Below are 24,211 nucleotides of genomic sequence, written 5' to 3'. Positions count from 1 at the left end.
CATAAGTTGCTGGAAATTGCCTCAAATTAGTTCTGGTTCTTTATCATTTGAAAGTTAGCTAGAAATCATTAATCCATGTAGAATCGACTTATGAGTTAAACTGTATAGGATATTTTAACTTGAATAAAAATTAAAATAATGTGTGTAAGTGGTCGACCCTCGTACTCTGATTTGCTAATTTTTAACTTTTACAGTGAATCATTAATTTAGTCCATAAATAATACACAAACAGGTTTAGCATCATCTCTTTTAATCTGATTTGACCTGGAATGAGGTGCCTGACTCATTTATTTTAAATTGCTAAATCATTTTTGCTTTAACGTGTAAAACTTAAGCTATCTAAAATATGTTTATATCCCTAATTTCCATAGCTTATGCACCATAGATTTTATTTAGCTGGTATGATTTAAGAAGGAAATGGCATCAATGTAGTGGTTTTCTTCCACTTTACCATCCCTGTCTCAGTATGGTGAAGTTTTGAATCTCAGCCAGATAGATCTACCACTAACAACCACAGTCCTGCTTTGTTACCAAGGCTCGGGCCTCCATATTGTCATTCCCCCAGCTTCTATCCCCTCATCTTGCTCTCACTCCCTCAAGGTTATTTTATCAAAAAAGGAAGTTATTCTTTCCTTTTTCTGAAGGTTCATAGAGGGGGTTTAGTACTTAAGATTCAGCTGCATTATCTTATTTAAGAGAGAAGTTTAACCAGAACCAAACCTTGTTGAACAATGCAAAGCTGCTGCAGATTTTTAAATTATAAAAAAAAAAAAAAAAGAAAGACTGGATGTGATGGCATATTCTTGCAATTCCAGCACTTGATGCTGAGACAGGAGAATCTCGAATTCAAGACCAGTCTGGGCTACATAGCAAGACTCTGTCTCAAAATACCAAAAGTCAAACACAGTAAACTAGTAGGAAACCTAGCTAGACAAAAGCATCTTTTTTTTTTCCCCAAAAGGAGAAGTCATTGTCATTACAATATTCTATAGGAAAACTTATAATACACAGATTTGACAGGTGCTTTGTTTTTCCTTTATTTTCAATATGAAGCTGTGAAAAGAACATGAAGGTATTTCTTGTACAGTCGTACAGTTACCGCTTTAAAAACAAAGTATACTGAAGTTAGCATTTTCCCTAGTGATTCTGAGTCTTGAATAGTAATTATTGGTGTGGCCTAGGGAATAGATATAATTATGTGTTTGTGCACATATGTGTATATACATGGATGTATATATACTTTGATATGTTTTTTATCACAAAGGCATTTGCCTTCATAAATGCCACGTGAAGAATATAAAGCTGTTTGGTTGCCAAGGCAGTAATGTCCTTGTACAAAGTATGATTTCAGTCTGAAATTGGTCTAAATGGTTTCTTTTTGTCCATTCCTGAAACTCTTCTCCAGGGTCATTCCAGAGAATTTCAATTTTTCAACAACTGTGTGTGTGTGTGTGTCTGTGTATGTCTGTGTAATGTAGTGTATGTGTGTTATTAGGGATTTAACCCAGGGCTGCCTCATACTTGCTAGGCACTCTGCTACTTGAGCTATGTCCCCAGCATTTTAAAAAGTTACTTATCTAGCACTCTGGAGGCTGAGGCAGAAGGATCCTGAGTTTGAGGCCAGCCTAGGCTACATAGAAAGGTCCTATTTGAAAACTTTTTTTAAGTCAACCTATTGCAGCATTGTTTTAAGAAGAAAATGTCACCCTGGATCTGTATCTTGGTGTCATGGTAAATAGGGAGGCACTCTCTAGTTGAAGTACTTTATTTTGAAGGTCTTTAAATTCTTGATCATTATAAAGGAAAGAACTCCATGGACATTATCCTAGGCCATAGTTTCATTCAAATCTTTCTAAACTTTGACCTTTGAAAAGAGGAGAGGTATTAGGATCATTTTTTAAAAGTCTTATTTAAAAATGGTAATATAGGATTAGTCTTCAACAGTTTACTCAGCATACCTTTCACATTTTTTTTTATAATCTCCTAAATAGACCCTGAGGGTTGCTAGACTTTCATAGGCAGGTTGCATTTGCATATGATATTAATGAGAAAAAATTTAGGTTCTTCTTGTGTTGGTTTATTCTTTGAAAGTATATTGGAAACTGCCAAAACTCTAAGGACACCCTCCTACCCACCCACATACCAGTCACTAAAGATGAGTTGTTATGGGAGCCTCTGGCAAAAAGTATATGTTAGAAATTCCCCTGTTCTAATGTTAAAAGCCAAGGATAGTGACAGTCAAAAATTGCTGCTTATTAAGCCCATTCTGTTTGCAAGAGCCTGTGATGAAGTGAGGTTACAAAGAGAATAAATGATTTACCCCAAATCACACTGTAAGTGACAAAGAATTTTAGTCCTGATCTGCCCAATTTTAATACCACCCCTCCCCACCCCCCCTTTTGCCATGTGTTATGCCTATGGTAGAATCTTAAAATTAATACTAAATAGGATTTTCAACAGAACTGAGTCTAACATTCTAGACTTTGGGGTATGATGGTTTTCTAATCCAATATGAATTTCTAATCTAATATGAATCAGGTATTTCAATATCACATTGAAATAATTTGAGCCACCTATTAGAAACCACAAAGAGCTTAGTTAACTGTTTTTCTTGGAGGTATTTAATAAGACATTGATGAAGACAGGAACACTGATGCTAAAGTTGTAACAGGAAGAAATGACAGTGACAAATTTAAGACTGGATGAAACAGGTCATTTTGAAAATAGTATAGTGAGAGCTACTAAAACTGTTTAAAAAGTGGGAGAGAGTAAAAGGGGGTAAGTTCAAGCTTAGTATGTGTAGGTATGTAAATATCACAATGAAACTCCATCGTAATTTATAGCAAATTAAATTTAAATTCTTTAAAGAGCACATTAAACATGCTTCTTCAGTTAGGGGTTGTATGCTGGCTATTTCTCTAGTCTTCCTGCAAATTCAAGAGTGAGCTTGCTTCTCAATATAAAAATGTCTGTCTCTTCATTTTTAACTCTTGCAAACAATCTTACTATATTTCTTAAAAATCTTATTTTCTCAAGAAGTGGTCAACTCGTATTGAAGAATCTTTGACTTTTTTGTTGGAGAGTGTATTAGCTCATTTTTAAAAATCATTTTGTTTTTGCTAACTCATTTTCTACTATCATGAAAAGCAAATGAAATTATCATTAAGCCAAGTCTTGTATGCTGATATTTTCCTGCAAGGAAGTGTTCATGGAAACTAATTTCTGATGCTTCCATCTGTTTTATTGAGTTATCTCATTTTTGTCTTTTTCCTCTATTATGACTTTTAGAAATCTCCGGGTAACTAAACAGTTTTTATCTTTTTTGTCTCAAAAAATAAATCAGTATTTATTAAGAAATAAATATGAATCAGGTAGAAGGGCCACTAGCCAATCCTGGAATCAAATAATAGTTTTGTTTAGTCTGCTATTCTCCAACAACTTCCTAGAGCCAGAGCTACTGGCAAAATGTAGGATTATGTGGCCTCTAAAGACCTTGGTTTAGTCTGTTTGCACAGCAGAGAATTTAAGTTCAAATTCTGTTAGGTGTAGACATATCCAGAAAGCTATTTAAGGCAGTGATCTAATATAGGATCCACTAGTAAACATGGTCCATGAAACTGGAAACATTGACTCAGTCTAGTTTAACCCAATGTTGAACATGAGGAGGATGGAGGAGGGGGAGGGATGTAAGGGGTTTCCTCTAACATAATAGAGTGATAGCTCTTCATCTCTGAGTTTGAATTCTGATTATATCACTTGTCATATGGCCATAAGTATGTAATCTTATCAAGCCTCTTTCCTTATCTGTAAAATAAGACTATAGCACCTACTTCTCAGAGTTTTTATAAGGATTAAGTAAAATAAAATATGTAGAACAAGTTTCCTACTGTCTGGTTAACTCAGGTAGTATATAAATATATAGGCCTGTGACTTCATTTTGTCTCTCTCTACCCCACAAAAATATACTTCATTCTCCACACCATGTATCAGTCTGTATTTTTATGCCCATTAAAGTTCAGTCATCATATAACTCTAGTGGAAAAGATATAAATAGAGAAGAAATACTTTAAAAAGGTTATATAGGTAGCTTGGAAACAAACTATTATTAAGCTGGGCCTCGTTAAAAATAAAAATATGATGTAAATTTCTAGGGGGAGTGTTACTCACAAATCTTCCCAATTGGTAGGTATTTGCCATTTCTTTGCATGAGAATTTAAGTAGTGTTGCTACATTTTTTTTTTCATAAAACTTCTGTGTATTTAAATGCTATGCTAAAATGAATCTTCGGTTCCTATTAGTCCAGTTTAAAAAATACTTAACATCTTAAAACATAATAGCTTTAAGTGTTGTTTAGACCTTGATCACTATAGCTTTTTAATGAATCTTGTAGTTGGGTAGCATCAGTTTTCAAACTTTGTTCATCTCCTTTATTACAGTATTGACTGTTTCAGATCTTGTGCTTTTCCATATAAATTTTAGAAACAGTTTGTTGATATACAGAAAATAACTTCTAGGATTTTGATTGGGTTTGTGTTTAACCTATAGACCAAGTTGGGAAGAACTGACATCTTGCCAAAATTGATATTGTCAAGTTTATCATTATACTTAAATTATACTATGTAAGAACATGAACTATATCCATTTATTTAATTTTCCTTTGATAGATTTTATTGGTAAATCTCCCTCACATAGAATTTGTACTTTGTTCATGCTTAAGTATTTCATTTTTATGGATACTAATGTAAATGGTATTGTATGTTTCACTTCACATTCCACTTTGTTTTCATTTATGGTGTATAGGAAAGCAATTCACTTTTGTATAGTAACCTTATATCCTGCCACCTTGCTATAATTGCCTATTTTTGACTATTCTTTCAGGTTTTCTAAGTGTGTGTGTCTTTTTGTGGTTGTTACTGTTTTTTAGTCCTCATGCTGGCTCTTGTACATGGCCAGACAAATGCTCTGCCGCTGAGCTACACTCCAAACCTCTTTCAGGTTTTCTACACGTAGAATTATGTCATCTATGAACAAAATCAGTTTCATTTCCTCCTTTTCAATCTGTCTTAACTGTTCTTGTTTTACTGCATTAGCTAGGACTTGTACCATGATGTTGAAAAGCAATGGTGAGTGAGAACATCTTTGCCTTTTTCCTAATTGTAATGGGGCAGCTAAGTATGATTTTTAATTGTGGGTTTTTTGCGTATAATAGTCTTTATCAAGTTGAATAAGTTCCTCTTTATTTCTAGTTTGCTGACAGCCCTTCTTACTCTTTTAAACACAATTAAATATAATTGATATTTCATACAAAAATTTAAAGATTTCTGATAATCCTTTAGCTTATTACTACCTGTATCTCAGCAAGACAAGTCTATTTGACTTTACTGAGCCTTAGATGAATTTAGGCTATTACAATACATTTATTTAAGTATTTTCTATCTTTTAAAAGTGTTCCTTACCATATAGTCTCTGGCTTTTTTTTTCTTTTTAAATAGTGGGACTGGCATTTAATTCAAGGTTTATTGTTTACAAAGCAGGTGTTCTGTTGTCTGCACCACACCTCCAGTTATTTTGGAGATGGCCAGCCCATGAAATATTTGCCTGCTTGTGATTTTCCCTATCTCAGCCTTTCAAGTAGTTCGGATTACAGGCATGAGACAGCAGCACCTGGCTTATTTTCTGTCCTTTTAAGATCCATTTCAGATGTCATCTGCACAGAGCTCTGAACAAAATTCTGTACCTCCATTAGCTCTTTGTAACATATTGTAGTAGCTACTTACAGTGTCTTGTTTTATTTATGTATGCGGTTATGCATTGTTTAACAACAGGGGTACATTCTGGGAAATTTAGGAGCTTTTCCGTGTCCTTCGGTGGTTTCTATAACGTTTTAATTTGGAATTACTAATTGCTTATGGTCTCAGCAAATGAATGACAAAACCAGCAATAAAATTTGTATCTTGCTTATGTGTCAGAGCTTTCTCTCCATATCCCCAAATATAGACAGTAAGTATAAGTACATATAAACATTTTAAAAACAAATTTAGGACCCTTTTGAAATTAAATGATAATATCAATTTTGTAGTAACTTTGTCAGTGATTGCAATTTTAGGAATTTTATAAAGACTCTTGTCTTCTCACAGTCTACTTTTTTACCTTAACTTTTGCCTGGACATTTCAATCTTATCTTTGACCTCTTTTCTGCAGTACACATTTTCATGTAATGTAATCTTTGCTTTTGATATAATTAATCTCTATTATCTGTAAATTAATAAAATTCATCCATGTTGGATGAATTATAATAGTACAGTACAGAGAAGAAAGGTGTGATTTAGGAAATTTAGATTAGCAGTATTGATTTGTATTCAGGGCATTGTTCTTTTACTTCTTTGATATTTGTCTTAAATTTAGTATTGTTTAGTCTTTAATAAAGAAATGCTATTTTTGACTGACATGGTTGTTCTTACCTCTAATCTCAGCTACTTGGAAGGATTGTGGTCCTAGGCAAAAAAACAGTAGACCCTACCTGAAAGATTAATTAAAGCAAAAAGGACCAGGGGCATGGCTCAGAGGTCCAAAACAACAGTAATGTCATGCCCTACCCTCCCCACCCCAAAAAAAACCCAAAAAACGCTCCCCCCCATTTTGTATTGTCATTTTTTTTTTTTTTTTACAGGAAAAATCTTTAAACATATTAGAATTATTTTATTGGCTACTTCAAATATTGATGGTATTCTAAAAGAAAGCATAATGCTGTCAAAGCAGAAGACATAAATATTTAGCTTTTTGTAGAAGTCTTACGTTGTTGTATTCAGCACACTTAGCCAATGAAAGAAACTATTTTTTTTCTGTGAAACATAAGCATTAATTACTTAAGAATGTATCTGTTTCTTCATTGAACACTAGAGGGCCATACAGTACCTTAGTGCTACGGATAGAGCTGCTTTTCATATGCGTAAATATATTTACTATGTGGTGTCTCTCTTCTTGTTTGGAATACATATTTGGAGCAGTTATCTGCATTGTCATATAATATGTGGGATACCTGCCTAGAGTTTTTTTTTTTTTTGCTTTTGTTTTTCTTTAGCAAGTCAGTAGCACATTTTCATTTTGCTATTTAATAACAAAAAGTAATAATTACTCTTGAGATAAATGGACATTTGTGTTCACACTTTCTATGCTTTGGTTATATAAGTGTACTTTTTGCAAAGTCTCCAGGTTCTGAGCATAAACGTATAAAATCAAAAGGCTTTCTGTTATTCCTGGCTCTGGTCTTCTAGAGCCCAGAGAAAAGACTGGTCCCTTCAAAGAGTCTCATTCTTATCCACATTTCCACTTGTGTTAGCAAAGAAGATAAGATTGTGGGCATAACCACTAAGTCATCCCAAACTGAAGACTATTTGAACACTTGATTCAGTCCTCACAATTTCTCTTCATTTCTTGGAATCAAGAGATGAGAAATGTAACCTACATTCTCTAGTGTAGGCAGTGTGGATCTATGAAAAGTCATGAACAGCTTTTGTTCAGGGTATTAGGAACTACATAAGGTATGCCTTCCCTAAAAGATGTTAAATGTTCCGTTAAATAAATGAAAAGAAAAACACGCAGGCTTCGCAAAACTGGCAGAGCTCCATTCCACCTATGCATTGTTACTTGATAGCGTCTAGAGAAGTTCAAAATCTCAGTAGTACTTTAGTTAAATTTTCATTTCTTCTTTATATATACTTGCCAGAGCAGTTCTTATTAATTTCTGTATTATGTTTCAGCGAGGAAATAAGGACTTTTCTCATTAGTTACTGTTTACATTCCCTTTTGTGAAGGAATATTGGGATTATGAATGCAAGGGAAACATTGCTCTACATACAGAGGAGAATATGAGAGAGGTTTATGTGTGAGAGAGAAAGGATGAAGACTTAACCTCATCTTTTGAGTTTCTCCTCCTTTGATTTGTCAATTTTAATATATAAATTATTTCTTTAAGTCACTACAATAAAGTGACAAAACTTGATCTTGAGTCCTAAATTTTACTGGGAAGTTAGTCCTCTTGAATATTGATGAGCTTTTCAATTTAAAGTTATTTCTGTGATAAACAGTATTTTCTCACTGATAAAAGTTGTATTTCATATGCCTTAGTTGTATGCTTGCCAGTTTTTATAATTACCATTTTCTGATAACCACATTTAGTCATCTGGTGCTGTGTTTTGGCAGATTAATGTGATTAAATGTTGTACTTGAGTTTGCTCAGGTGATTAAATGAGTTAGCATAATCTAGTTAGTGAATGTTACACTCTTAAATGGGTAAGAATGTAAAGCAAGTAAAAAGAGGGATTAGTATCTGGATATAGTGAGAAATACTTAGGCTGCTCTTTTAAGAGGAAGAGCTATTAAATGCTCTACTGATGGATCAAAGATTCCAGCACATTGTCTTTTTTAACATGAATTTGGAGAAACTGCTAGCTTAGTGGTTAAAATTTCATTCACTTTAGCAATATTATTTACCACTCAAAGACCTACTGCTATTTTTCTGAGATATGCCACAATAAGAGATTTTAGGGACAGGGGAAGGACAGTGTTGATGGAATGTTACTAGGCATATTGCATGCACATGCACTTTGTGTGTGTGTGTATTCATTGTTAGGACCATTGCATTTTAAAAAGGTTAACAGGGAGGGGACAAGTGCAAAATCAAGTGTATGTGGTATCTTACACTTGATTTTCTCAAGTCATAGGGCCTGAGAGTGTTAGAGGTAGAACACCATTCACCTGTATTGTTACTAATTTCCATCAGTGATTCTTGATTACTCTGGAATGATTTCGAAGCAGAAAACTCCCTTACTGATACCGCTCCATATCACAGTTTATAGGAAACACAGAACTTAATAAAGTATAAAGTCATAAACTCCTAGCCAGAAAGATAATTTAAATGAATAAAATGGACTAGATAAAAGACCCAAGGAGACAAAGCTTCTATATAAGGGAATGAATTGAAAATTGTGACTATTAAGTCGCTGCTGCTTCTTGTTGGTTTTTCTCTTGAGAAAGGATCTTGATATTTAGCTTAGGCTGGCTTCCAACTCACAGACCTCCTACTTCAGCCTCCTGAGTGCTGGGATTATTCATGTTCACCACTGTGCTCCCCAAAATTCTGAACTTGATGTTGCTGTGTTTTTGAATTTTTTAAAAATTTCTAGGATTCCAGATCTTTAAATGGTATTTCCCATTTTTTTTATATGCTGTCAGTTTGTTTGACCAGTAAACCGACCACTCATTTTTACTATATATCATACATGGAAAAGAGTGGTCTATATATCATTCATTGCAAAATCAAAATAATTTGCATCCAAATACAGATCTATTAATAAGAATTTTGCAGAAAGATAACATGTATATAGCATATTAAATGTGCTAGCCACAAGGTAAGGTCTTTTTTCTTTATGAATTTGATATATTGGTTTTAGATATTAACCCGACAGCCGATCTCATTTAAAAGAAATATGGGTCCCAACCTCCACAAGGAACTTGAGATAGTCTCTGTGTAGGAGTAACACATGATAAAATGTTCATGAAAATCAGTATCAGGGAAAACATTGTGGTGGAATGTGAGGATGAGGCCACAAGAAGAAATAAGGAATTAATTATGATGAGTTAGAGTAAGCTGGTAGTAGGATATAGTTTGGCCTACCTTGGTATTCTTTAAAGTATGACCCTGGTCTACCTGCATAAAAACATCTGGAATGGGATGTTCTCTCACATGATTCTTGTGTAGATTAAAGTTTACAGAACATTGGCCCACGATGTAGTGTTTCTCCTGTCTTGTGATAAAATTAAGAGGACAATGTGCTGAGTCCTCTCACAGAAGATAAATATGTCACACACCTACACATGAAACACACACCCCTTTCCTAATATCACATAAAATAAGTTTTCATGAGATAATATATGCAAGATACTTACATGAATGACTGACAGATAGTGAGTTATAAATAAGTATTAGCTTATTACATTTCATAAGATTAATTACTGTAATGTTATAGGTCTGTGTTAAAACTAGCCTGTTAAGTTCAGGGTAAATAGCATACTATGAAAAATATGTTTAGTTTCTAAGGTACTCTCAGGTGAGTTGAAACTGTTCCATGGACTTTAGCCTAAGCTATTGTGGGTTTTAATATAAGAGTTTCAGCTGTTTGATATTATACATTTGCTATTATAAGCTTGATAATAAATGTTTTGTTAGTGCTAACTATGAAGTACTGTTACTGTTTGGTAAAGAACCTAAATGAAAATTTTGGTAATCTTGGGGTTTCTGAGTCATGAAAACATTCATAAAGAATTAAAATGCAACTTCTTTTTCTTATGATGCTGGATGTTCTTGATCTGAGTAGCTGGAACTGGAGTAAATGGAAGGGAATATTCTGTTTGGCGCATCTGAAAAACATTAGAATCACTGCTTGGTACTGCAGAATATACCTAAAATTTTCACAGTGAAGAGATGATTATAAACAAGTATCTTGCATGTAAATAGTGGAATGATGATTGTTTTCAAAGATCACCAGTGTTAAAAATGATGTTTAAGATTTTTAAAGTAATATTTTTTTCTTAGCTGGGTGCGGTGGCTCCATGAATGTATTCCTAGCTACTTGGGAGGCGGAGATTGAGAGTATCACTGTCTGAGGCCACCCCAGGCAAAATAAAAGTTTGCAAAACCCTGTCTCAGCTGTGGCACATGCCTGTCATCCTAGCTATGTAGAGAAACACAAATAGGAGGATCATGGTCCAGGCTATCCTGGGCATAAAGGAAACTCTACCCCAGAAATAACTAGTGCATAAAAGGGCTGGCAAAGTGGCTCAAGTGGTACAGTGCCCACCTAGCAAGTACCACCACCACCACCACCAATAATAATAACAATAAATAAATATTAATATTTTCCCCAGAAAAGAGCCTATTTTATTAAAAGTGTGCCTTGCCTTTTGTCAGGTGGTCTTTTGATACAGTTACTAAAGGTGGCTTCTCTCTCTTTTTTTTTTCTAGAAATAGCAGTTGCTTTTAGGAGATGTTCTTTCTACTTTTCAAAGTGAAAAGACTTTAATTTCTGGGTTTCTGATTAGTCTTAAATGGCAGTTTCTGACTAATCAGATGCAAATGAATACTAGATGTATGAAGAAGGTGCTGGTGGTATTGGGGAGTGCTAAGAGTTACTTATTTGCTCTAGAGTTGGTTCTTATGTCTACATTATACATTTAATTTTCTACAATGAATTATTTAGACTTTACCAGTGTGCTGCCCAGTCTGTCTTAGGGTTTAGTGACTGAAAGTTTAAAATATTGCTGAGGTATTGTTTATCGTGTAAAGGTTTTGTTTTGGGGTTTATACTCTTACCTTGTATAGGAAAGCAAATTTAAAACTTGAAGAGTTGTTATTCTTTGTTGAGTAGTTATCAGTAACTTTTAGTTTCATTTTTATGCTTCTTTACTCTGAAAGAGAACAGAACAGAGATTGAAAACTGGTGATTCACACAATTAATTCATTTACGGGACTGAGGTTTAAACTCAGAGCTTTGCACTTGCAAAACAGGCATTCTAACATTTAAGCCACATCTCCAGTCCATTTTACTCTGTTTATTTTGGAGATGGGGTCCTATGAACTATTTGCTCTACCTGACCTTGAACCATAATCCTCCCAATCTCAGCCTCTCAGCTGTTGGCTTCATACAATATTTTTAAACACATTTAAAGTATGTTTTCAGATGTTTCAGTTCTGGACTTCCCAAAAAATCAGGCATATTAAGACAGATTATATATATGTATATACACATGCATATATACACATACACACATACATACTATACATGTCTTCTATAATACTTTATTTCTATAATTTAGAACTCAATTGTCTGGTAAACTTATCTGTCTGAAACAGCAACATTAAGTCTCCAAACACTTATAACTAGGTTTAGGACATAACATTCTATAGAATACAATAGATGTTCTGTTTCAAAGCTTGAGCTAAGGAGTTAGATATACCAGGGTCAAAGTCTCAGCACCATTGCTTGACATCCCTTGGACACATTTTTAAACCTTTCTGAGTCTGAGTTTCCTTGTCTATAAAAGCAGGCTAATGATACTTTACAGTCTTGTCATGGGGGTTAATTAAATCTAGCACCAGAACTCTTGACAGCGTTTAATCCTCATCCCAATCTGAAATAAGACATAAGTATTTTCTAAGCCCTATAGCTGCAAACTTCCTTTCTATCTCTTCTTAGTCTCTTACAATTTCCTAGCATCCCTAGATAGCTTCTCTCTCTCTCTCTCTCTCCCCCCCCCCCCCTCTCTCTTTTCTTTTGGTCCTGGCTGTATGGGGATTGAACCAAGGGCCTTGTGTGATCTAGCACATGCTAGGCAAGTGCTCTGCTACTTGAGCTGTATCCCCAACTCTTACCCCCCTCTCTCTTTTCTTTTGGTCCTGGCTGTATGGGGATTGAACCAAGGGCCTTGTGTGATCTAGCACATGCTAGGCAAGTGCTCTGCTACTTGAGCTGTATCCCCAACTCTTACCCCAATATTTCTGTTCAGGCACAATCAGAAATTAAAAGGATAGAATTTTGTTTGTTTTAAATCTTTCTCAATAGCCATTTAGCATTTTACTTAATGGAAAGAATGAAAACTTAGACTTCAGCTATAAAATTACTGTTGATGTTTATCAGACAATGTCTTTTCATTGAATATATAATTTCATTGATGTCAAAGGCCAGTGGTATCAACTGTTAGCCAGAGATAACACCCTAAGTATGTGTTTCTATAGCTTAATTCTATACTTAAAATATTTTCTATATTTGAAGTAAGTAATTCTATACTTAAATTCTGTGCTAAAGTACTTTTGGTGAATATTAATAACTCATACTTTTGTAAGAATTAGTGAAAAATTACATAAATAAAGTATTGTTTGTTTTGCTCAAAATAATTTTTACTTATGATTGAATTAAAGACTCAACAGTGTGAGAAATAATTATCTCCTCCCTTTTTACTGTGTTACTTTCTTAAATTGTCAGTAGTGCAACAAATACTTTACAGTTGTATAAGTTCAGCTTTTTACTTTTCGTGGAGAAATCCACTTAGGTTGAACTGTCAATTTGGGAAATTTTCCTGCACTCTATGTCAGTTTAGTTTTAGTTTAAAAGCTGTCTAATAAAACCACTGTATTACTTATTTATAACTCTTAAAGTTATTAATATGTCCTTCCTTATGACTTTCTGGCATGTAACAGTTTCAGAATTTTTACAGGAGATATAATAACTGATAACTAGTACTTATTTTAGTTTAAAAGGTCGATGAACTAATTATGTTTAAATTTGCTCTTAAAAGTAATTTAAATGATGGACCTTAAAAACTGAAATTAAAGAAGCTTTGTCTTCTTTCTTATATTTACATTTTATTTTGAAATTGAAGAAAATTAAGTTGCTCTTGCTCCATCATCACAGGAGGTTTTTGCATGACTGAAATACCTGCAGTTGCTATGTTATTTTTGTCATAGTTGACTGAAAGGTATAATAATCAGCAACTGAATTCTTGGTGAGCAGCTGTGTAAGGCCAATTCAACAGCTGGGGTAACCCAGCATTGGTTGCAAGAGTTAGTCTTAATCATGAGGTAAATTATGTTGTAATCACTGAGGACTTCATACTAGGCATTGCTGGAATACTTAACGGAATTTAATCTGATAGTTGAATTTTTGTTTTATCGCACATATTTCTTTAAATGTCTAATGAAAGAATGAGGAAATGTTTCATTTTAATGTTAGCAAACTGAATTTCTTAGACACAGACATAGGAATAAATCCAAAGCTTACTTAGTTTAAAAAAATCAAATGGATGCCATTGTTCGGGCTGTTGTGGTAGGTAGGAGAGGAAAACAGAAACACACAATTTTTATAGTATAGTGTAGATTCAGAAAAATCCTAATGCCATTTTTCTTGAAGTTCATCTTTTAACCATTTAAGAAATTCATTGTACCTGTAACTTTTTATCCCAATAAAAGCATTTGTTTATTTTACAACTCAAATATATATCTACAGCACAGGCATAGATGCCTGTTTTTAGAAGGTATACAAAAATGAATTGGAACATTGAATTTTACTTGGATATATTTTGTATAACTCTAATTTTACTATCTACTAAACTGTAATAAAGCTCACCAAATTGATAATCTAGCATATTACATGATACTATCAGAGCTATAATGTGTACTTAAAAAGGACTTAATTCTCAGTCATCTGATCGAGGCTCTTCATTGTAGAAATCTGAAGTGTGAGAGGAGAGACTTGCTTAAAATTATCAGTTAGTAGAGGAGCTGAAAAGACGAATTTAAAATTCACAATTTTCTTTGTATGCTGGTGATTTTGCCTGGAGTAGTAGTAACTCCATGTAATTCAGTTAACATAATGTTGGCTGAGACATTCTTTAATCAAACAATAATTTAAATGTAAAGTAAGTAAGTTAATGGTTAGTTTAAAAAAAATCTTGGTGTTTCTAGTGTACTATGGATTGATTTTTGTTGCCTTTAACTTGACTGTTTGGGGTTGGTTTTCTATATTTTACTTTTTAATAAAGTTATTTTCAGCCATTTTTTAAAAAATGACTGCAAGTTTGCAGTGGAATTTGAAACAACTTAAATATCCAGCAATCAGACCTTGATTATATAAATCAAAAGCAGTTACTATACTTTCTGTAACTTTTATTTTTGAAATGCTACATATATATGTATGTATGTGCAATGCTTTTGTTTCACAAATGTGTAATTACCAGGTCACATTTTTATAATACATGTGTATACCATATGTGCTATTTCAGAACCCAAGCTAATTTCTTTTAAGTAGTTAGGAGTTGTTCTTGTTGCTTAGCTAACAAAAATTAGCAGGGAAGTATAATAATATATTGTGATCCATTAAATGTTTATAGGAATAGGCTATTACGATAACATTGTACTTAGAAGATGTAATCTTTCTTGGGGAGCATTTTAAACATGTAAATATTTAAAAGTTCTTTCAGAACTTTTTTAGCAATCATTTTATCTTTTTTTGTTTTTTTGGTGGCACTGGGATTTGAACTTGGGGCCTCATACTCGCTAGGCAGGCGCTCTTCCAACTTGAACCACTCCACTAGCCCTTTAGCAATCCTTTTTAATGTGATTTTAATAAAACGTTTTTGTTCATTTGACTTACACTTTTTATGAAAACTAAAACTTTAAAAGGTATGTCACATATTTAAATTTTTCTTTCAAACTAAATTTAATTGTATTTATTTTCCTGCAGTTAAATGATAATGTATTTTTTGGCTTTCCTTTACAGTTATTGCTAATACAGCCTTGGTAGTTAATTTTTTATTAAGCAGGGAACTTAATTTCATAATTAATGACTGTTTTCCTTTTTGTTTCAGTTGCTCCATCTTTGTGTATGAATTGCTTAGTAGGGGAATACTTTAATACTCTAGTATATAAGGCACTAGGAAAGACTAAGAATTGATTCACTACAGAAAATAATCTGTCTCACTGTATATCCCTGAAAAATTGAGTATGCTTGGTAATGACATCTTCTCTATCAGAAGAATATTTATTCTTTACCTTAATAGTACTATAGTTTTTAGCATACGTCTTTTGCTTAAATTCATAGAAGCAATGATAATACTGAGGTTCAGTGTCCTGTGTTAATATTCTCTCCATTAAAAGTTTTGAAGTAAGACTTTGAAAACTCTTGATGTAAAACCAGGTGTGGTGGTTCATGCCTGTAATGCTGTGACAGGAGAATCCCTTGAGTCCAGAAGTTTAAGGCCAGCTTTGGAAACTTAGACCCACTAATAAAGACATTTGTACTTGGTGGTAAATTTGTATCTTCCAAGTCATTTGCTTTAGCCAATTCAGGAATGTTTTATGAAAAATGGAGAACCTTTTTGCTGCTCATATGCTATGACTTTGGTCAAGAATAGTTAATCCTAGCCTAAGATGCTAAAATACTGTAGTTTCATTTTTAGGTGAAAAATCTGACACACTTAGTGAAAGTTTTTCTGATACTTGTAGATACTATGTTTTAAAATGTTCTACTCCAAAGTTATTATACCTATATTTTAGAATCACTGCTTGCTTTCCTAGTGGTTTTAAAATAGAAGTGTAATCAACAGAGCTCTGTGTGATCTTTGATTCTAATAATAGTAGCAGTAGCAACCCTAATGACAGTAATTGGCAGTATTGAGTACATAGTAGATAAGGGCATTATTCTGTATGCTTACAGCAGTAACTACATAACAATTTTCTGTTATGTTTACATATTATATGAGTATGTAATCCTCCTAATAGTCATGAGAGGTAGTTATGATACCTACTGTGGAATTGAAACACCAAGAGATTAATTTGTGGTCAAAGCCAGTATTGCCAAGGTTTTGATTTGGCAGTTTGGCATCGGACTGGTATCACCTTAAAAGCACAGTTTAAAAATTCTCAGTTGGAAGTGGGGGAGGGATTTGTGGTGGTAGTTCTACGAGTATTTTAAAGTAGAATTGGGATTAAGACTGACTTTTCTTAAACATCTGGAGCTAGCTACATTTTAATGTATTAGCAGTTGAGGCCCTCATATACATTGTCTGTGATTTCCCTCATTGGTTAGGGTTTTCTTCTATATTTGAAGGGTTGGTATTTTGCACATTTCCATTCTTGATGGAAACATCGCTTCAGAAGTACTATTACTTGAATCCTCTGAAAAAGATAAAAGTTGTAGTACATACATTTGGAAGTTAGTACTCTGCTCAATCATTGAAAATGGCTCCTTTTAAAAAGTATACTGTTAACAGATACATTAGTATTTGGTTTGCTGGAGTTGCAATGCTCTGTACTGTCCAGTTGAGGGCAGCTATTCACCGATTCAAAGAAGAGTTGAATTACAATATTACCACTTTGTGCTTACCAAAACTTCTTCCTAGTGTCAAACACAGTCTTTATTTTCATTCCTGTTTTTAATTCCATTGTTGTAAATAATTTCTTGAAAATGGAAAGTCTTGCTGTCCTTTATATTAAGTTTTGAGTTCTTAAGCAGGTGAAGGAAAATTTGATGTTAGTTTTAATTTTCTCATCCAAAGTTCTTTTGAATTCCAATTTTTTTTCCCTTCTTAGGATAAGATTCCAAAGATACTGGAGATCTTCCTTATCTTTAAACTATCTTAAAAGAATTTGTGTGTGTGTGTGTGTGTGTGTGTGTGTGTGTGTGTGTGTCTCAAGTAGTAGAGCACCTGCCTAAGGTATCTGAATGTAATTACATGTGACGTACAAGTTCTTTGAGGACTTTTAAATGTAAAAGTTAAAATTTACAATTTTCAATATTTTATCTTCATTAGCCAGTTGGTTAAGTAAATGTTAAATTGGAGCTGATCTGTTTGATTTTTTTCTATCCAGAATGAATATTAAACTTATAGACTATATGTAGTACCCTTTTCTAATTTTTCTGCGTTGAAGTATTACTTAGCTTAAATTATATGTTATATGTGGCTCAGAAATGGAAATTTATTTCAAAAGTTATCACTGAGACAATATTTTAAAGACTAAGGAATCGCAGTGTGTAAAGCTACACTATAATATTATAGAGTAGATTCTGGTAATAACTAGGAGGGAATAATATTCTATGGGAGCGTCTTTAGCAAAAGGAATTTTTTTAAGACACAAGATATGAGTGAAGATTATATAATACAAACAAAAAATTAGTCCTGTGTTAAAAAAATAAAGTGAACACCAGAGGAAACACTGAGATTAGAATGAAACAGGTAATACTTATTTTGAGGGTAGTAATAGACTGGTAGGCTATAGACATTTAGTAACCATTACCACTTATTATCTCCAGAACTTTTTCATTTTTCTCTAATTGAAACTCTGTTCTAGTATAGTTAAACACAGACTCTCACTTTCTACTTCCCCCTACTTCCAGCAACCACCCTTTTTTTTTTTTTTTTTAATTTGGATGGAACTGGGGTTTGAACTCAGTTCTTTGTACTTATAAAGTAGGCACTATACCTCATGAACCACATCTCCATCCTACCCTTCTATTTCCTATTTCTATGAATTTAACTATATGAAGTACTTAACATAATTGGAATCATATAGTATTTGTCCTTTGGTAATTAGCTTATTTCACTTAACATAATGTATTCAAATTTCATCCATTTTGTATCGTGGTCAGAATTTGCTTCTTTTTGAAGACTGGATAATATTTAGTTCTGTGTATGTACCACACTTAGTTTATCTGTTCATCAGTTTACTTAGGTTGCTTCTATCTTTTGGTTATTGTAAAATAGTGTTGCTACGATCATGTGTGTACAGATACTTATTCAAGTCCCTGCTTTTAATGCTTTTGGGAATGTATTCAGAAGTGGGAGTGCTGGATCATACAGTAATTTTATGTTTAGGTTCTTGAGGAACTGTCGTGCTGTTTTTCACAGTTGCTACAGCCATTTTACATTCTCACCAGTGGTGCACAGATGTTCTAACTTCCCACATTCTGGCCAGTATTTGTTATATTTTTTTTCTTGCTCCTCCTCCTCCAAAAATATTAGCTATTCCAATGTATATAAGGTATTAGCTCATTGTGGTTTTGACATTCACTTCACTAATAATTTGCGATGTTCAGCATTTTTCATGTGGTTATTGGCCATGTTTATACTTTGGAGAAATTTACTTTTTTGAAACTAAAAATACCACCTCTGCCAATTGCATTTCTGGCTACATTTTAAATTGTGGTATAAGAGAAAAGTCTACTTTCTTAAAGGATAGCATCAGGGTTTGATTGGGAATATTTTTTGTGAATGAAATTGTCTCCCCAGCAGCCCTGCCCCTTAGTTTGCAAGATAAGTGTCTCTAAAGTAAAAAGGAAACAACTCATTTCTGACATTCTCCTTTCTAATTCTCCCCCTATCTCATTGTAACTTACCATAGTAAAGATCCTTAAGAGCTCTTATGGAGCAGATGCCTGGCTATTGGGAGAAAACAGAAAAGAAGAAGAAATAAACTAGTTCAGTGAACATTGTGAATGGGTAGATCACATTTATTATCTACTGTCTATATATAAGGATTATCTCTTGTCACATTGAGCTTTTTCTCCATTATCTTTATAACAGTCTGGTTCATGGGCTTGAATAGGGAGGATAGTATACAGATTAATCCTTTATAAGTTGTTAATTTAAATATTTGAAATAACATTGCAAAGATTGGTTTGGAGCCACTTTTGAGTAACATCTTCACCTACAAACATCTTAGTTGTTGGACAGCCATTGAAAGTTCTTGAGGAGTAAATTGTACACCACATCCTTTCTCTGTGTTTTAGGAAGATTATTTGACTATGATATGTTGCCGACATTTGGCACTAGGGATCTGTAATCAAATCAGCTGGTTAGTTCATTATCCATTTTGCTACAGAGTCATGTACTGTATGACATATTGGTCATTAAAGAAATACTACACATATGAAAGTGGTTCCCTAAGGTCCTATCACCTAGCAGCCTTTTACCTGTTTGTATAAGTATATTCTATGACGTTCACACCAATGAAATCATCTATCAGTGCATTTCTCAGAGCATATCCCTGTAATTTAGTGACATATGACTGTGATTACTGCCCATCAGAGGTTATTTTATGAATAAGAAATACCTTTTTTTATATCTTTAATCAGTCATGTAGCTATTATCCTTTCAAGTAAAATCAATGAATTTTTCAGAGAAACTGAGGTTGGCAATCTGGGAAAATTAATCTAGAGGGTTATTAATAGCTAGACACAGCTAGAGTGCATTTACTGTCTTAGTGAACATGACATAAAGAACGTTATGTATGGAAAAGGAAAAGAGCACACTTCAGAGAGGAACACTTGAACGCTGTCATGCAGCTGAAGCTGAGCAAATGTGTATCTTTAATGTGCCTAACCATGCTCGTTAAATTTGAAACACAATTGAAAGCATTAAGTCTTAACCCTGATATTTGGGAAGGCTTGCTAATATAGCCAAAAGAAGGCACAGTATTGGTGGGTATTTTTTATTTTTATAAGGAAAACTTTACTTTTTCTAGGGAACACCTAGGTTACTTAGAAAAGTATTAAAAGGGTCCCTACAGCCGTGCTTTGGTCGTATCTGTGCTACTGACTTTGTATGGGAGTTCACCAGCTGTTTGACTGGCAGGAGCAGGAGCTCTCACTTCAAGAGTTTATAATTCCTGGCTATTCTAGGATAGTTTGCACTTCACCAAGCCTCAGACAGGTCAGGACATTCGGTAGGAGAAGGTTGAAAGACAAAAGCAGCAGGCCTTGGGTTCTCAGCCTTTTAAAACTATTATAAAAAATATTTTAAAAAATTTGATGATCAGACTTTTTAGTAATGTGCCTGTATTACATGTAGAGAGTATTCATCAACCAAGAGGAATTTTAAAATGTCAAAACTGGGAAAAGCTACTGTAAACCATGGCTTGGTTCCTGTTGATCTTAAAAGTTCGAAAGAACCTCTACCACATCAAACTGTGATGAAGATATTTAGCATTAGCATCATTGCCCAAGGCCTCCCTTTTTGTCGAAGACGGGTAAGTCCTTAACATGTGTGAAAAATATGAATGCTTCTTTAAATAAGTGAAGAAATGCTTCAAATTTCAAGTATATTTATAACTAAAGATAACAGTGCATTGTGTAGCCAGTGTAAACTTATATAAGTGATAGTTTTACCATGTGATATAGAGCCCAGAGGACTGGGTTACCCAATCTGCCCTTTTGGCTCATTCATTTTTCATGTGATTAGAAGCCTGCAAACTTATTTAAAACTTACTTAAAACCCGTGAAAAGATATATTTTCAAACAAGTCAATGAATATTAAAACCTGAAATTTGTTGCTTTTATTTTGCATGAGAAACCAAAAGCTGGAGTGGTCCTCTGTACGTGGAAATACAGCATCTAACTCAAAGAGCATTCCAGGTCTTTAGGTTTCTTTGGCCCTTTAAAATGGATTATTTTTTAACTGCTGTTTTCTTAAATTAAAACTTAACACGATAGAGACTTTTTTATTTTGCTGTTATATAAAAGAAAAATAGCATGCTACTGTGTGGCAGTTATGATGCAGTTTATATATAGTTGTAAACTAACAAACATTGTGTACAACCTGTGCTAATGTACAATCAGGTTATGATCTCTCCGATGTTTTTCAGTATGATGTTCTTCTCTTTCCTATCACGTTGTGAAGGTGTTAGCACTAGCAGTTTGATGTATTTTTTTACTTAGTTGGTGTTGCTGTTTTGAATTACTTACTAGACTGATATATTTTTAGATCTAAAATACGTTTATGGTCTTGAGCACAGTAAGTCCAACACACATGTACATACACACAAACACATAGACACACCCTGGGTCTTTGTAATCAGTGCTGCTGCGCTGTTCCTTTATACAATTTTTCCTTTAACTAAAAGGGAAAAACATCCTCTTAAACAAGGAGAATATCCCATCACACCAGAAGATTAGTTGTCCTCTTTGTAAAGAGAATCTTCTATGTAGGGAGACTCAAGTAAGTTTTGTAAAAATGCTTTTTCTGATTAGCTTACTATGGCAGCCATGTTGGAGAACATTTTAGGGTTGAAATGTGATAAAATTTATACATTGAAAATACAATACAAGTATCTCTGTCATCTCTTGTTATTTTCTTGTTTACTGTATCTTCCCAAAGTGTTTCTTTTATTTTGTCAGTTTTATAGCTTCTGCTGAATTGAGGTCACTTTTCTGGTTTAAGTGTGTTACACAAAGGCCTGTAATAGCTTTAAAGTCATTAATAAAGTAATTTTTAATTTTATTCTTCTGTAATGGAAGACACCAATGCAAATAAGTTTGAAAATTGAGGAAAAGTGTGTGAGGCCTTTTTTTAAATTAAAGCATTAAAATATCAACAACCAAGTTAATGTTTTTCTCTTATTGAATATTTTTAATAAACCTAAGTGTAGTTTTAGTATGTAGGAGAACAATTTGTTATGTTACAGTGTGGTTTTTTGCCTTTATGTTTTAACATGGACCTTAAATTAAGAAGACATGAGAAGATTCTGTAAGAACAATTAATAGATAACCTCAAGGCTTTTCCTGTGGCCTGCCCTAAGGTCACTATTGAATTTGACTTTTCTGGGTTACTGTGTTATGTTAAATTATAGCCTTGCAGTTATAATAACACAGTAGGACTAAATAGGAAAATTAAGTTCATACTAGAAATGTTTTTAAAAATTAAAAGGTATTTAATAAGTTAATACGTTTGGTTTTTGCCTACCTGCCAGAAGTTTACTATTGCATGACTGATTGACTTTGACTACTAGAAATATTAGAGGGATTATGGAACTACATCCTCCCTCTTTTTTAACAAATGGTTAATTTAGGTAGCTGTAGATGGACTTACATTCTCGTTATTACTTAATTTACTATCTTTTCCTTGGCAAAGCTTATAATAAGCATTTAAAAAATTTTAAAGACTTTGGATGTGATATAATCATATTGTGTCCCTAACATCTTGCCTAGCTCCTGTATTAGATATATTTAGGTTCTTTCAAGTAGATTGCTACATACTTTGACAACAAAGTAGGTAACTTTCTGTATTTTGCAGGATTTTTTTTCCCTACAAGTAGTGTACTGAATGTAACTAATGTATAGTTACATTACTTGTAATATAATTGCTTACAGTTGCATTACTTGTAAAACCATGAAGTTTTTTTTTTTTTTTCTTTTTTTTTTTGTGATATGGGGTTTGAACTCAGGGCCTCATACTTGCTAGGCAGGTACTGTAGCACTTGAGTCACTCTGCCAGCTAGCTCCCCCTTTATGCAGTCTTGATATATTAAAATTTTTAAAAATGTGATATTGTCACTCTTTTCATCATGGGTGCTCAGTTACTGTCCACATGGTTTTTTGAGCAAAATTTAAAGGTACCAGTTTGAAAATTGTGAAAAATCATTTGAAATCATAGCCATAAATATAACTTAAGTTACATCTCCAAATTTTTCAGGAAACTTGTTTACCTTTACTATTAAGTAAAATATTAATACTAATATTCTAGTTTATTATACAAGTTCTTCTAGGCTCTTGTCTGAAATATATGCACATTGGACATACTATAATTGTAAATAAATAATAAACTATTAATCAGTTACTTTTTTTTTCATTTTTCTTTTATTATTCATATGTGCATACAAGGCTTGGTTCATTTCTCCCCCCTGCCCCCACCCCTAATCAGTTACTTTTACATGAAAATATTTTTAATGTTGAGGACCTCATAATTTATTTATATTTGCTCAGACTTTCCTGATCATCAGTACCAGTTGGAGTACTTGTTAAAATTAAGTTCTTAAGGTAGTATTAGGGAAATGTGGGAGTATAACTTGTAATTCAGAAAACCCTGATTGTCTTTTAAGAGAAGCAAGATTTTCCAGAAATTATTTTACTTTACCTTTGAAAATGGAAGGCCTTTAATTATGGTAATATTTATTTCTTAAATCCTAAGTTGCACTGTTTTCCCACAATTTAAACTTATCTAAAATAAGTGCAACATTTTCCTTTTTAAAATGAGAAATGATGGCACATCTTGCATATAATAATAGTATGTTGAAAGAAAATTATTCTCAATGCATAAATCTAATTTCTTCATTTATTTTGTTTTAGTTTGGAATACTTTTAAGCACTTAGGATATTCTCTTCAATGATACTATTTTGGCAGAAACTTCCAAATGACAAGCAGATGTTGGTTTTGTTGTTACTTTGAGAGTCTTGCTATGTAGCCAAGCTGGTCTGGAACTCACAATCCTCTTTCTGCCTCTTCCTCCCATGTGCTGAGATTACAGATGTTCACTACAACTCCTGTCTGCAGTTGTCGGTGTCTGTAGGACTTTTAAAAAACATTTAGTTGACTTTGCTAGTTTACAGACAATATTCTTTTTAGAGTGACTCATATGTCCTTGGATTTATGTCAACATAAATCAGCAACATGGAGACTAAGATTGTGGTGTAGAGATTTGGTGGGAAGGATAAGGAATTGTGTGTCTGAAGCCCAGAAACTCAGGCAGTGTAAAAGATGTAATTGGGATTTCTGAAGATAGTTTTGTAGTGAGTATTTTCCATGTAGAATTCTATCCTAAGTGCCATAGTTAAAATTATTGTTCTTTTTAAAATTAAATAAAATTAGAGTATTTATGTGACACTTT

At 33.4% G+C, this 24,211-nt stretch overlaps 1 protein-coding gene across 5 annotated transcripts in view; it reads left to right on the top strand.

Annotated features, from left to right (window-relative positions):
- Fbxw7 (F-box and WD repeat domain containing 7) overlaps positions 1 to 24,211 on the top strand; it is a 181,854-nt gene that overhangs the window by 103,022 nt on the left and 54,621 nt on the right. The window contains exon 1 of one of the 5 annotated variants that reach the window (XM_074041289.1): positions 20,231 to 20,578. The exons of 3 other annotated variants lie outside the window; for them this stretch is intronic. In XM_074041289.1, coding sequence (XP_073897390.1) covers positions 20,432 to 20,578 — 147 coding nt within the window. In that variant the 5' untranslated portion in view covers positions 20,231 to 20,431. Of the gene's footprint in view, positions 1 to 20,230; positions 20,579 to 24,211 lie in introns of those variants that run through there. One more of the 5 variants, XM_020185821.2, reaches the window with a different exon arrangement.

This window comes from Castor canadensis, chromosome 9 (assembly GCF_047511655.1).
Source record: "Castor canadensis chromosome 9, mCasCan1.hap1v2, whole genome shotgun sequence".
Lineage (NCBI taxonomy): Eukaryota > Metazoa > Chordata > Mammalia > Rodentia > Castoridae > Castor > Castor canadensis.
Note: the sequence above shows the minus strand (reverse complement) of the source record. Positions and strands in the feature narration are given on the sequence as shown.